This window comes from Podarcis liolepis (assembly GCF_965112155.1).
Source record: "Podarcis liolepis genome assembly, chromosome: 8".
NCBI lineage: Eukaryota > Metazoa > Chordata > Lepidosauria > Squamata > Lacertidae > Podarcis > Podarcis liolepis.
The window spans coordinates 22,479,143-22,494,814 of record NC_139560.1 but is presented as its reverse complement, the minus strand read 5'-3'; the positions used below and the strand labels follow the sequence as shown (position 1 = coordinate 22,494,814).

Here is a 15,672-nt window from a genome sequence, read left to right as displayed (position 1 = left end):
TCAACTTAGCATAAATTTCAACTTTCGGCAACATCACTGGAGGTGGAATTAGAAGCACTAGCTTCTAGAATTAATGAAGCAAAATGGATGGCATGGATCAGTGAATGAAGCATCTAATCCTTAGTTCCACCCCCTGATTAACCTTGGGAAAAAACTCTGTTTTATATGAAGAATGTGAAATCAGAACAGGATCTAGCACAGTGTGTTACTGCAGAATACAGAGCAAGGAAGAATATTAACTGTTATTACACAGTTATTTATGGAAACTGGTGGCAAGGATGTCTGAGAATATAATCTTTAAAAGGAAGAAGGAAGAAATAATGCAGATTTGTGTTTAAATGCCATCCAGGTTGGAATATCTTTATTCTATGTCACTTTGAGTAAAGATTGCCTAACTTTATGGGGATGTTTTGAAGTAATAGATTGATGATAATTTTTTTATATTTAGAATTTAACCATTTTCTTATTGAAAGGGACAGGACAACTGGCAGAAAATAATAGGAGATTATTTTATGCACATACATTTTTCAATTATATGGTGGATTAATTGTTATTTAAATGAACATATGAATGATACTTCACTTTCAGCTTAGTCCCACTCATTTAAGTGGGATACTAGCTGACATTTGAAATAGAAAATATGTGTGTGGGGGGGGGGTTAATATAGTAAGACAATATATGGTCTAATTTACTATGGGAGTACATCTTATGTAAATCATGATGAAAGAAATAGAAGTTTCTCAAGAGCAGTGTCGGCAGTATTGTAGTTCCTATTTTCAATTAGGCTTGTTCAGGGAAAGTTACAAGCAGATTGTGAGCTTGATTTTAACAAGCTTAATTTTCTGAAGTGACAAGCTGAATCTTTACATTTTATTTCATATGGTTTTATATTGCAGTTTTATATTGATAAAGTTAATGTGGAGGCAAAAATGGAAATGAAATAATTTTGCTTTAGGCAATAATTTTCTTGAAAAGAGAAGCACCACGTCCAAAGACAAACTCTCCATTCTTTGTAAAACTGTTATTGTTATTTGGAAACTCAGATGAAAAAACCATCACTAACATGGCCTGAACAAACTTAACAGGTTGCAGTACTGTTTAATTTGGTTTTAAAGTGCTGACCACTATGGAGTATTCTCAGTCAACAGGTTTTATGAGTGTGTTTAATTATCTAGATAAAACCAAAGCAGATGTTACTAAACTGGGCTTAATTCTTCTCTCTCATGATCTCTGTGGATTGTTTGTTTCTGCAAAACAATGGTGTTCTGCCATTGTCTTAATTTTTGAACGTTTCACATATTCTTACGGAATAACAGGTTACTCTCCAAAGTGAGAGAACTGAATGAAATCTGTTCAATATTAAACACTATATAGTGGAAATAATATTCAGCCCAAGGAAAACAATGAAGCTATTCCAATATACCCTCAACTCAATGCAGTTTATTATCTAATTAAATGCAGATCAAGCTGTAGAGGTAGATGCCCTGTATCTGAATTAGTTCCTTCCCCTCAGATGCTCGTGGAATAATACTGCACCTTTGTTTTACTGCCTAAAATGTTTTCTCTTTTAAACTATCTACCTGTATTGCTAAAAACTTATACTGTGAACACCCAAGCATTGTGGATAGTGGAAGAGTATGAAATTGTTTTCGTATGTAGACTGTGGGCCAGAATGTAATGAACTGCAATCTATCTGCAAACCTGGTAGGGAGGATTAGGTAGAAGTACTCCCTCTTTTCCACATCCAGGGTGATTTCCACTTGCCTTTCTATGTGCACTCATGCTAACAATGGCTAATACAAACTAGGTTCCCTCATAATCATGGTTTGCAAACCCATTTCAGAATCATAGCCTCAATTTTTACGTGTCAACCATGCCTTGCATTGATTCACATGTAATACAGAAACATGTTAAATGCTAGAATGGTAGCTCCTGTTTTCCAGAGAATTTATAATTTATAGCTACCTTGAGTATCCATGTTCTACTCTTAACTTGTATATTTCTGACCCCAGACATAATCTTGGAGTTCATACATTTTCTGACTACTTCATGATAATAGGCCACCATCATTTTATTATTTTCCCCAGTGACGGCGCACTACATTAAATATTTAGGCATCTAGGTTTATAAACATGTACTGTCGGTGGTACAGATTTCTCTGGATCCATCTTCCCCCCTCAGATTTGGTTAGACTGATATGAAAGCCAGTTCCTAAGTTTCCTACTGTAGGAGTAGGAACATTAACTGTTGAAATTAATAGTCCTGTTCACGCACAACACTAAACCAAACCAAATCATGGCAAGCTTACAGCTTGTGGTTTGTCAGGATCAAGACAAATCAGGAGCTGAGTTATGGGCATAATGCTAACCCAAGCCATGGATCTGGGAGTCAATCAGCTAGGCTCCCAGGGGATGTGGCTTCTGGAGTAGACCTGATAGAAGACGACTTTGGAAGTCAGTTCTACCCCAGGGGCATATAAGGGGCCAGCTTGCTGACACCTCCACCACAGTCTTCAAGTAAGCTTCTCACCCACCTTATAACGCTAATTACTGTAATCTTGGCATTTCCTTTTGTCACAACTTTCCTTCAGCAGAGTAAGCATCAAGATGGATCCTTAGAAGAGGGGGCAGAGATTTTGGAGGATGGTGATTTTTGGTTGTAAGCCTAACTCAGGGACTGATTATCTATGTCGCCCACTACCAGTAGTCAGGGGAGGTACTCCATAAGTGGTTCACACCATTGGGAACCTCAGCAGTGGTGAACTCCAGCTAATGAGAGACAACTCATCAACCAGCAGACAGGCTGGTTGATCACATGGATGCATGCCCAATGCATGGCCTAATTTTATGCAACCTAAAGTTGTGCGTGTACTTATTTATTTATTTATTTATTTATTGCTTGCTCACACACCACATGGCTGCACTGTGCATAGGTCCGTAACCATTTTTCTTGATTAACCTTGGGAAGCCTTGGGAATAATTTAATAGGGTTTTTTTTCTACTCGTACAGGCTCATTAATACAAGGTTTCCAGTCCTGTGTATTGATAGATTAGATACAAATATTTAAAGTAATTTATAAATAAATGAATTCCTAGCTAGATGCTTAATATTGTTATTTCAGTTGATGGACTTTAATTTTTTATGATAGAATTCTTGTCAATATTTAATGTGACTAATTTTGAAACCACAGGAGAAGAAAATAGAGCATAAGAGTTGCTACATGGAGGAAATTAAACTGATGGATAATGGGCATTTTGTTTAACAACGTGCTGTTAGTCGTATAATGCTTCCTATGGCTCCTGCTAGCTTAGAACACATTAATATAATTGCTGCCACTGGTAGAACATTAATTATGAAATCAGACACTTTTTTGAAAAATCTGAAGGTTTTTGAAAATTTGAAGGTTATTTTAGTGGCTTTCTAGACTTAAGTTGGTGGGTATGTTAAGCAACAGACAATTGTAATGAACACTGTAGTACTGAATACCCTCCTGCACCTTCCATCACAATTAATACTTCCCCTCTTTGGACTTGTTCAGCACAACCCAGTTTGTGACACATTAGTCTAGTTTGCATATCACAGTGAGCTCTCAAAGAGAAGCGTTGTCTTAGTGTGCCATTTGTAGCCGGGATTGTGATTACGTAGTCTCCAACTGCCCTGAAAATGCTGAGACAGTCACAAAACCCCTCAAGCCATCACAGTTTCTCACTGTGTCATGCAGAGTCCCAAATTCTGCAAGTGGGGAAAGGGAGTGGGGAGGAGGAGGAGGCAGCCTGGCCCCACACAGTGGCACAGCGGGACCTGAGGGGTGGGGAGGGGGCAAGGTGCCAGATTCCTGCTGCTGTGCTCCTCAGATCTGCCAGCTGGTAGCGCTAAATGCATCCGGCTACCGTGGTGGATGATGGCAGCAGGTACCTGGATCACACAGGCACACGGGGTCCTTTGGAAGTCATAGCCACTGACCGTAGAGACTATATTGCTGGTGTGGTGCCTTGTAAACATCCGCTGTGGGTGCATCCTCTGACGCCCAAGGCAAACTGATGGAAGCCTCATGGTTTTACCATATATATTCTAAGGCTCCTGCATATAGCCAAGACATTTGCCTGTATTGTATTACTACATACTCGTCTTGGTAATAGCCATTGGGGCAGCTCAGGCAGCCCTTCACTTTTCCCGTATTCCATCAGCAGTGCACGTATATAGGGGGTGGGGTGATGACACTGTATTAGAACAGAATGTCCCTATTTTACTGGAGGAATATGCTAAAAAATGGCATCTTTGTGCGATGAACTACGGTACTACTCTTGTGTAGACATATATACATGCCATCGCAGCTGTATTGTCTCCTGGTCTGCAAGGCAAAATTTTAGAATTACATGTCACTTACTGTATTAGTTTGGAAATCAAAAACAGGAAAATCAGAATATAAATGCCCGTGCTTCACAGTAGTTGCCACTAAAAGTCAGAGTAGATCTAGAATTCCATACCATTTTCCTCCTTGTGCTTTGTAACCAAAAGGTGCCTAAATTAAGCTTCCAGTTTGCCCAGAACAAACTCTAAGCAATAAGCTGCTTCTCAATTCTTCCCTCTCATCATTTTTTTAGGTCAAAATAATTGTCCCAAGCCACTTTTTCTCCCATGGGGAAAAGATTCTGAATACCAATATCTATTCTACCATGTATTAAAGAACAACAGGAAAGGGTTAAGAAATAAACCATTACCCATGCGGCTTTTCTTTGCTCAGACTGACAACTGAGTGAGGCAGCTTTTCATTGGGGGGAGGGGGGCCATGGAGGAAAATCACACAGACCTGCATGTATGTTTGGTCATATAAATTGTATATTCTTCCCATTAAAGTCCTTGCAGCAAATGGCTGCTGTAATTTCCAATCTGAAATTGTTGAACTATTTATATTTAATATTTTGCTTAAAGCTGAATCTGCTTTAAAAATATATATTAAATGTTTATACTGATTTTTAGAAAGTATATAATTGTTTGTTTCATTGATCAACTTTGAAGTTGTTTGATTTGTTGGCTGGTTACCTCATACTACAAGCCAAGTTCTGAGATCAATTATCCTCTGGTTTTGGTTGCAAAAATCACTAAGTGTGATTGGGAAAAGGACAAGAGTGGGAAACATGATTTAAATCAATAAACATCTTGATGATCTTCAGTTACAATGAACAGGCAGCCTATTAAGTTACAGATGAGAATTGATTCTAGAGATGATGCTCTTGTACTTGCAAACACTTCCATGTAAGCACTATCTCATTTTATTAAACCTATCTTGGTGTATAACTTTTGGTTTTCTTTTCTGGTTATTTTTAAGATTTAATGTAGTATTACAAAAGTCTTAAGGACATATTATGGTTTAATATGGTTTGAGGTAATGTTTTGACAATAGATAGGCATTACAGATTGTAGATTTAGAAAACAATCCTTTTAAGCTCCTGTGAACATGTGTAATAGATAATCACCCCAAACTTCTTGGATCCCCATTCAAATAGTATCTTACTATCTTTCCACCTACCTCCTCCACCAACTATCCATGCAGTTGCTGGCCTGACCACAGTTGTAGTACAATTGTGGTACATCAATGCAGGAGATGGGAATAGCGCTGGAGCTTTTATCCCTGCAGGAATCAGGTTACACATGGTATCAGTCTGGCCCAGTAAAGTTTATTCTTGACTGCTTTCTCAGTCTGAACAGAACAAGTCATTGCTCTGGGGCAGTCCAGGCAGTCTTTCTGCTTTTCTGCTGCCTGCCATCTTCTTATGAACATCTTTGACCAGTAGAAATAGTGTTTGCTTCTGGGCCTCCACTCCTGACCAAAACATTTGTGAAGAAGCATGGCTGGCTGGTATTAGCATTTTTTCCAGGTGACGGATTATCAGTGATAATTTATCACTCCCATTTTGGGAGTTTGGATGGGGATAAGGGAAGGATAAATGGGACCTTCCCCACTGCTATCCATGCTAGTTGCTTGACTTCAGCTTCTCCTACCTGAACAGGGAATTTTGCTGTCTGCTAATTTGTAAATCCTTTAAATGATGGGCAGATTGAAAGCATAATGCACCCCCTTGCTGACAACAGAAAAAAGATGGAATTCCTTTTCTTTAGTAAATGTTTCAGAAGCAGAGAAACCATAATGTCTTTGATAATGATAAAGTTAGCTACATGAATTAATTTTCAACTGTAGTAAATAATTCAGTTACCTTTATGTGAGTGGACTAATATTTTGTATAACTGCTGTAATTCTTATGCTATCTATTCTAGTCAGACTCATGGGAAAAGGTTAGTAAATTAGAAAGTCTATGTTATGAAATAAACAAGATCCAGCCATATTAGACTGGTTTGCACACAATTCAGAGTGTGGTTACCAGCAGCAAGGCCTTCTTTGTGGTTGCCCTAGCATTATGGAACTCTGTCTCTACGGCGGTTAGATTAGATTAGTGCCTACTATTCTGCGTTTTAGATGTCTGATGAAATCCTTTGTTTTTACCCAGCTGAACTGTTCATAACCATGGCTTCAGATTGTGGTTTGTTGACAGTAAACAAACCATAATTAAGTTACTAGACAGGATTCGGATTAACAAAGCATGATTTAATAAGCCATGGTTTAGAGTTGTGTGCGAACCAGACCATTAACTCATATGTGTCAATGACACTGGTATTATTGTTTGGTACCTATTATTCAGGCTTCCCTGCAGGATAATTAAATATATATATATATATATACCTTTAAGAAATTTGTAAATATTTGGGATTTACAACTAGTTTTATAGAAAGTATTAGGTTTTCTTTTTTCAGTTTTATTTAATCAATGAACTTCACATGGTAAACCAAATTGTGGCTTACTGGGACCACATGAATGTGCAAGTTCCTGAAGAGGAACTCACTGCTGCTTTGTTTGTCCCTGGTCTTTTTTATTTGTCCACCACCCTGAGTTAAGCTAAGGTTTGGTTTAACATGTTGTCTGAACCCATATTTGTGATTAAGCTCTTTTCTCACTAACCATGAGCCGTATCCACAAACGAACATTTGTTTCTTTCTTTCTACTGACCATCTTCATTGCCTTCCTCTCAACTCATTCCAATTTGTCTATGTCCTTGCTAAGGTGCAACAACTGAAAATGAATACAATATTTCAGATGAAGTTTCACTAGTGCTTGAATAAAGTGTAACTATTACAGTACTTCTTTGACTTGGAAAATATGGGTCTATTTAATGCAGTCTAAAATCACATTAGCCTGTTTTTGCAGCTGTATCACTTTGCTGACTCATGTTCAGCTTGTAAATCAACTACAATCCTGAGATCTGTGTACTTCTACCTAGTCAGGTATTCCCCATTCAACCAATTATTTGTGTTCAGTAATCTTCAGATGATTGTCTTCTGTACTAGCTAAAAATAAGTTTCTGAATTAAACTGGACAGGACACCAAATCCATCATCTGCAAGGGTGTGTGTGTGTAAGGTGTGGGGGCTCTGATTTTTGTTAGGGCTGCAGAACATGGTTTTTAGTTACTGTTCTCTGAGGGGCAATTTTTGCCAGGATTGTGGAAATGGAGGAAAGTATGAAGGTCCTTTCCTCATGTGACAGGATCCTGATTAAATTGGGGGCTCTCCGGCTTTCTATTAGTGTAAAAAGAAAATGTAACTGCAAGTGATGCATTTAGTGTCACACCTAGTTTAGTCCTATGTATACAAATACAGGATTTTATTCACAATAAAGCAGTTTTCTTTAATAATAATAATTTTATTATTTATATTTATACCCTGCCTGTCTGGCTGGGTTTCAAGTTGTCTTTCCCCTTTTAGTAGAACTTCACCCTTATTGCCTTGTATCTTTGAAGCCAAATTATTCTTCATTTTTCTTTGTTGCATATTTGAACTGCCAATTTTAAGGTCCTTGCTCTGAATCCTCTGTGTGTGAATTCTTCACAACTTTCAGTCCACATAACCACAATCCTGTGCACAATTAAGAATTGAAGACTATTGAGTTGTCATCAGTGTCTTCAAGCTTCCCCTCTAGCATTAAAGTTAGAGCAGAAAATTGTTTAGGGGTGAGGATAGAACTTACAGGGAAGTGAAAATCTTTCCTTTCTTACCTCTGACTACCATCACAGGATTTTTAGAACTGAATTAAATTCAGAAGGTTTAATGTCCCAGAAATCACACTTTAGAGTAGCATTCTGTATTTCTGAGAAGTGTAGGCATGGTGGTGAAGTGCTTAGTACTTTCCTACATACTAAAAGCAAACTTATTCCCCAAGTGTGAATCCTTATGCAGCTGAAAGGGCACCACCCATGGAGAAGAGGAAGGTATCAGCAGGTTTGAGAGAGCCAGGAAGTTGATAGAAGTGAAAATATAGGGGTAGGGATCCAAAAGAGCCCAATGCAATGGAGCAGCAGTGTTGGCTAAGTGATGGGGTGGGTGGGAATGGTGGGTGGTGGAAAGGAGTATTACACAGACTGGAATTGCAAACAGGAGCACTGCTTACTACATTTTATTACAGGTCTCAAATGTACCTGAACAGCTAAATCTCCTAGAATGCAGGGTTATAGCCCTGTTGAACACGGCAGAAAATATGTTGGATCTTTTGCAGAGGGAAGTGACCTTTGACACATACAAGAACATTTGATGTTTTTGTTGTCAAAGTGCTAGGTCTAAAAATGTCTCCTGCTCCTTCCTATTTCCCCCCTCTTTGTTCCAGCTCCCTCCACATGTTTATCCCCATCCCTTACTTAGAGCTTGCTGCATCCATACAAAGGTGAAGGAGAAGAGGAACAAAACATGAAAGAATGCATTGAATTATGTCACTGTCTTAATAAAATAATATTTACATAGTTTTTTAAAAATATTGTTCTAGATTAAAAACAGTTTTATAATTTTAATAATTTAGCATATGAATGCTGATGTTCAGTTTAACAAAATTTAATTCTAGGATTATTTTGTACTCTTTCTTAACAGTCTATCATTTTTTGGCAGGTATGTCAACATTTTGAAAACATTTTGGCAGCATAGTGGGATGTAGCATAGCATTACATTATTTAGATGTATTGTTATAGTTAAGGGGTTTAGATATCTGCACTTTTAAAAAGTCCCTAAATTCCACTACTGCTAAACTAAAATGTGGCTTTTGGAAAGATTCATTGCACATTTTATGACCTAATTTTTGTTGCATCACCTGAAAGATGTTTTTAACCAAAATTTGAAATATATGTCTTCTGAACTGAAGCAGGTAATTTTGCTTACATGGGGTGGGGTGTACAGTAGAATAAGACTTGTACAAAGTAAAGAGAGTCCCTTGCATGAGCCCACTTGCCCTACCACCATGGCACTATTATTATAATTTAAATAAATTTGCAAAAGCTGTCTACTTATTTTCGGGTTTGCTTTGGCAACCATGAAAGCTGTAAACTTGCCGTTTATTCTAATGTAACTGTTGATAAACTAAAGTTTCTGTGAATCTGTCAGATGTTAGAAGCCATATTTTATACAGCACATTCTCAACCAAGCAGATTTCTAAACCCCTCATTGTAGTTGTTTATATTTAGTATTATATTATTGCTCTTAGGGGGAAAAAGTTTGAACATGACTTTTAAAAAGTTTCTTCTAAGGCTATTTTCTAGTTCAGTGTTAACAAAGTTGATATACATCTCCGCTGAAGGGCAGACTAATACTAATCTATCCACACTGCTTCTGGGGGTTAGGGTTTGGTGGAGATATTCCTCTGCTGGCTCTGTAGGTGGCCCCTGATTCACCTGCTAAAATTGTGGCAGAACATTTTGAGGACAGAGTAGGCCTGGACCTTATCTGGGAGAGGAATCTGATATTCTGTGCCAGCCTGGTGCTGGTGCAACAAAATAGGTAAAGAAACTGCCCCACACCTTCTAGTGGGGCTGTGTATGTGGCAGAAAATCCAATGTTCCACCCTAACACAGCTGCATTGCTGTATTGGTTTGTCACTAATATACCGGTAAATAAAATAAATAAGCATTGTGCTAACCAATTGTGTCATGAACCTATATTGGCAGCAGCCTGTTTCATTCTACTGTCTACATCCCAGCGATTTCAGTGGAGCTTATTTCCAATTTAATTATCTAAGAGCACAGCCAAATATCCTGATCCTAAGCACATACACCTGGGTGTAAGCCCTTTTGAAATAAATGGAAAACTTACAATGTTCTATGATATCAGCCCTAAGTCGTCGCCCCCGTTCATAATGTTTCTAATATTCTCATACACGTTTGTGAAATTTGGGATGTAAAGTGATGTTAGAAACACCAAATCTTTCACGTTGACATGCCATGTATCTAGATAATGTGCAAGCACACTCTCGCTCACTGTCTTCCACACTTTATAAGCTTCATTCTTTTGGAATTTCTGCTTTTTTCTAGAAAATACGGTAGTGAGCCAAAACCTCTAAAGGCAGGATGATACACAAATGCAAAGTCTATTATATCTGTCTGTCCTTTCTTTCACTTTTCCGTTACTGCACTATCTTGTCTGTCTGATCCTCACAGGAGACATGGATTACAACTGGGACCATACGTCTTGGCATAGCAGTGAGGCATCCCCAATGTCTTTGGTGAGACATGTGGAGCCTTACCATTCAGTTTCCTTTACCATTTCATGTTTCCTTTGTTTTATTTACATCTCTGCATGTTTTCTTTTTTGTATCCTTTTTATCCCACACCTGTAGGGGACAGTCAAAGGGGAAAAAGAAAAACTAGTGAGCAGGCAGTTTTGTCGGACTCTAACACCTTATCTGAAAGACAAAAGAAAATGGTGTATTTTGGTGGCCACTCTTTGGAAGAGGACTTGGAATGGTCTGAGCCTCAGATTAAAGACTCTGGGGTAGACACCTGTAGTAGCACGACTCTAAATGAGGAGCATAGCCATAGTGAAAAGGTACTGGCTTTGTGGTGCCTGCATTTTAATCTGCTCATTTGGTCTTTGTTTGCTCTCTGTCACTCATTAAACCAGATCAGTAATAATAAGGCAGGTCTAATCTAACATTTCTTCAGGTGCAGAAAAGAAAAACAAAACCACAAACACTGGATTGCTCTCTTGTTTCTACATCTTGAAGCATAAGGAGAAAACATTATTCAGGCACTAAAAATAAACATCACTTTTATGGTCACATAATAGTATTTGGTGATCATCACCTTAAACCAGAAAAGTGATTTTAAAAAAGGAGATCTCCTCTGGATTGGCATGTTTGATTACTGCTAAATGCCCCTGGGGCTGAAATTAAATTAATAGTTTAATTCCCAGGTTGGAAAAAATGGGTGGGGACAAAATTACATAAGTTTACACAGAAAAGTTGTTTTTCTTTTTTCCCTTTCGATGTCATGTTTGTTCATTTGTTTTGTTGCCATGTCATTTTTGTGCATCATGGGGTAGTATTTGTCCTTGCCATCTGCTTTGTGTTTTTGGTTGTTGTTTTCACCTTTTATTTGAGGCTTTTTAGTGTTATTAAATTTAATGAGGGATAATTTTTGTGCATGCTGATTTCTGCATGTGTGAGGGCATGAAACTGATGCACAGCTGTGAAAAATTGCTATGATTACACTTACCAAAGGTGCTAAAATATATATTTAAGTTACCATACAATATAAAGCAAAGTGTGTGTGGTAAATGAAGTATTTAATAATGAAATTACTGTGCATTCTTAAACTTAAATTGATACTAGACTGTGAACTTAGGTACCTGCAGTTGGAAGAAAGTTTTGCTAAAATTATGATGGGAATTATTTCAGGTAAGGGTGCCTAGATTTAGGCTGTTAAATACAGTATAACAAAAATATAAAATAAAAGAAATGTAATGAAACACTTTTGGACTATCTTAGTTGAATTAAATTTTAATTCAATCCCTCTAATTAAGATTTAATCCACAATCCATACTGTAGTTTAAATATAATATTTTGAATAGATACAAAAGGAATGTGACATCTAGAAAAGTAATCCATAATGTTTTGTCTTAATTGATAAATTGCTTTAGAGTAGAGCTTTGGTGTAGACACATTTGGAATTAAATCATGTAAAATGTTTAAGGAGTAACTGGATGACCTAATAGGTTGATATCAGTTCCAATTCTTTACATATAAATATAAAACCAGTAGTGGTGTAATCATAGCCATTTCACAATGCTTAAAACTGGCAAATGGGAATGAAGTTGATACTGAGACTTTTTCAGAGACTGAATTCTATTGATTTCCCTCTCTGTTAACTATATTACTATAGCATCCTGTAACCTGGCAACCATCCAAAGATGGAGACCGTTTAATTGGTCGGATTTTGTTAAACAAGCGACTAAAAGATGGAAGTGTGCCTAGAGATTCTGGAGCAATGCTTGGATTGAAGGTTGGTAACTGAGCTTTTAAATATATTTATCAGTTGAATCCTAGTGGTTAAAGGTATAGTTCTGATGCAAGAAACCTACATTTTACAGACCTTTTCATACATTACCAAAATCTTGGGCAACATCAATTTCAATGAAATTGCATGACTATGGTATCTGGTATTATTAAAAATAGTTCAGTCAATAGCTTGCTGTGTGCGATATGCAAAGCAATTTGAGGGCAAAATCACTTGGATCTATATCAAACTTTATGCTAGAATTTATGCAGATCTATTGGAGGTCCATATCTTCTTATAGTTTGTGGGGTCAGATTGAGTTGTTGCTGCTTGAGAAAATGGACAGGACACCTGCAGCAACGAGGCTAACTATGTGCCCTCTTGATCCCTACTCATCATGGCTGGCAGAATCAAGTAGGAGGGGATAGATATAACACCTCACTCTTTGTGTGAACAGGTGGAGGAACCCCCCCCCCAACCCCAGGTGACTCCCTAGTGGAATAATAACTCATGACAACGGGTTATGGGATTAAAATTGGCCACAACTTTATTAAAGATTCAGATGTAGGCTTAGGCATTGGGCGTTTATCCCTCCCAGTCCCCAGCCGGGGATCTGGGGAACAACAAGGTTATCCAAAATGTGTGGGGATTGGGCTGACTTTGGAAAACGTATGTTTAAGCACAAAGCCCGCTCCCCATTTTGCTGCAACGCAGGGGAAACCACTGACAACCTATTGATGTATGGCCAATGACTCCCCTCAAAACAACCCCTTTAACAGGGAACCCTGGGATCGCCGCCGCAGGGGGGGGGCATGGGCTACCGCTTCACCTCCTCCCCATTTAGAGAAGATAGACTAAAGGATTCCACCCAAGGCCTGAAACCGCCACCTGAGACCACAAAATCACAGTCTTGCCGCCAAGACTACTTACACCTGAAAAGGCCCCTCATAGTCTGACAGCCATTCCAAAAGGCCATGCCAACCATTGCTTATTACCCATAGTTGTGAGGTGCACTCCGTCGGGCCTGAAGAGTTCCTTCCTACTCTTTAAGGCAGTTATGCCCACTGTCTTTCAAGAGTCAGGGTGCAGCCTTTCCTGGGTTATCAAGAGTGTAGGAGCCAGGCAGCTGCGGGCAGGCGCCTGGTGGAAATAGGTCTGGTTTCAGACTCAGTTTTAGCACCAAAACAGCCTTTTGATTACCTTTATTAGGAGAAAGAAGGTGGGCTGTAACCTGTTGGTTCCCTTTAGTGACATTCTATACAATTGACCATAGTGTGTTTTTAGAAGAACTTAGAAGGTTGTGAGTTAGGGCACTTGGAGTTATTTCTTGAAATTCTTAGCAGTGAATATATTTGATTGTTTTAATGTTTTTTCAGATTTTTAAAATGCGTTAAATTTTTTATAAAAGTGTTTTGCTTTGCAGGGCTCACTTGAGAGGAAGAATGGGCTAGAAATTGAGTGAATGAATAATTGCTGTGTCCCCCACCCTCACTCTTTCTTCCAAACAGGTTGTAGGAGGAAAAATGACTGAATCAGGTCGGCTATGTGCATTTATCACCAAAGTAAAAAAAGGAAGTTTAGCTGATACAGTGGGACACCTTAGGCCAGGTATGAGAGGAACATTCAGCTGAATTATGTAACTGGACAGTGTCAATAATGATTGTTTTTTGGTGCATTGTGTGATTTAAATGCAGTGATTTACTTCTATGCTGTTGAGAACACTGTTAATCTCTTCTTCTATTCTAATTCTTATATTTTATTTGAGGGTTAAAAGTTGTGGTTGTATTTTAAACATTTTTTTTAAAAAAAATCAAACCTTATATTCCTTTGGAAGAGCTGAGATTATCCATTCTTTGAGTTATTCTGCTTCTGTGGCATAGCTTACTTACATTTTTTATTATGTTAATTTATACCAATTTCTATTCTGTTGCTTTCTTTCCCCCAGGGATGTAATATTATTTATTTATTTAATTTCATAAAATTTACATACTGCTTGATTGTTTTTTAAAAAAACCTCATAGTGGTTTACAAAAGATAAAGCAAGAAAATCAAGAAAACATTACAACTCTACTTTAACAACCCTTTTTTATTACAAAAGTCAAAATACTAAAACAGATTGAAAGTACCTCATATATAGACCATGTAAGTCATATGCCAAGGATTCCCGCTCTTTTGTTAGGGGGACCCAATTACAGTTTTTCCTTTGTTTGAAGATAGCATACATACTGTTTCTAGTTCTCAGCCTAAAGTGGAGCTTGCTTAAACTATGCTCCCAACTTGATGGTCTTACCCACAGGTACAGGATTGTTACATCTCTGTTTAACATGCAGATGGCTTATTATCTCAGTGTGTTCATTTTTGAAAAATCTAGAAATGGATGCCTTCAAATTCAGTTGGATTATTCTGTAGAATATAAGAGAAGGTGAACAATACGAAGGGAACCAATGGAGCAGCTGTTCTATTTTGACGCTATTCTGTTAATTTACATCAATAGGAAAACTGTGTTTCTTCACATACATTCTCCTGTAGAATAATATATTCTCTTAGAAGGAATTCATATTTGGGTTGAATTATATTTCTGTTATTATTAGTTAATGTTAGGGCTGATACATAACTTTAAAAAACCTTTTCTAGATTAAAAAAGAGTCAAACGTGAGCAATTCAGCAAGAACACAACCTACAGCCAAGTTTTCCTTCTGAAACAAACTCTTATGGCTACCATTGCAGGTGATGAAGTGTTAGAATGGAATGGAAGGCTTTTACAAGGAGCCACATTTGAAGAAGTGTACAACATCATTCTAGAATCCAAACCAGAGCCACAAGTGGAACTTGTAGTTTCAAGGCCAATTGGGTAAGTACAGGTTCCCTTCATGAATTGTTTAGAATATACACAGGCATGACAAAATTAGGCTCCAAACTGAATTTCACAGCTTTGTTTCTGTACATTTGAATGTTCTGTAACGAATCAGCTTCTTTAATCTCAGCTTGCCTCCTCCTTCTTGCTTTAGTACCTTTCTAGATTACATCAGTTTGTTCTATGTGAGGGCTATTCTTGAAGTGCTTGGGAATATCAGCTAGTTCAAAAGTTATCTGTCAGATTTATTTAACTAGAATTTATCATATCTTGCCAATATTGAAAGATCTGCATTAGTTTTCAATTTATTTCTGGGCAGAGTTGAAAGTGCTGCTTTTGACTGAGATTGAAGCCCTTCATGTTCCACACAAACATGACTTCTGATTAACAAAATCTTCTAAGGCCATATTTCTCCATCTTTGGAGGCTATGCAGATGGTTTTTGGAGAGAGGGCCTC

The 15,672-nt window shown here is 37.8% G+C and overlaps 1 protein-coding gene across 28 annotated transcripts in view; it reads left to right on the top strand.

Moving 5' to 3' along the window:
- RIMS2 (regulating synaptic membrane exocytosis 2) overlaps window positions 1-15,672 on the top strand; it is a 349,035-nt gene that overhangs the window by 159,411 nt on the left and 173,952 nt on the right. For 16 of the 28 annotated variants that reach the window (XM_083516453.1, XM_083516452.1, XM_083516464.1 and 13 more), the window contains 4 exons: window positions 10,526-10,590; window positions 12,248-12,367; window positions 13,870-13,969; window positions 15,089-15,212. In XM_083516453.1, the coding sequence (XP_083372579.1) occupies window positions 10,526-10,590; window positions 12,248-12,367; window positions 13,870-13,969; window positions 15,089-15,212 (409 nt within the window). Of the gene's footprint in view, window positions 1-10,525; window positions 10,591-10,704; window positions 10,914-12,247; window positions 12,368-13,869; window positions 13,970-15,088; window positions 15,213-15,672 lie in introns of all 28 variants that reach the window. The other 12 variants (XM_083516456.1, XM_083516462.1, XM_083516445.1 and 9 more) reach the window with 1 other exon arrangement.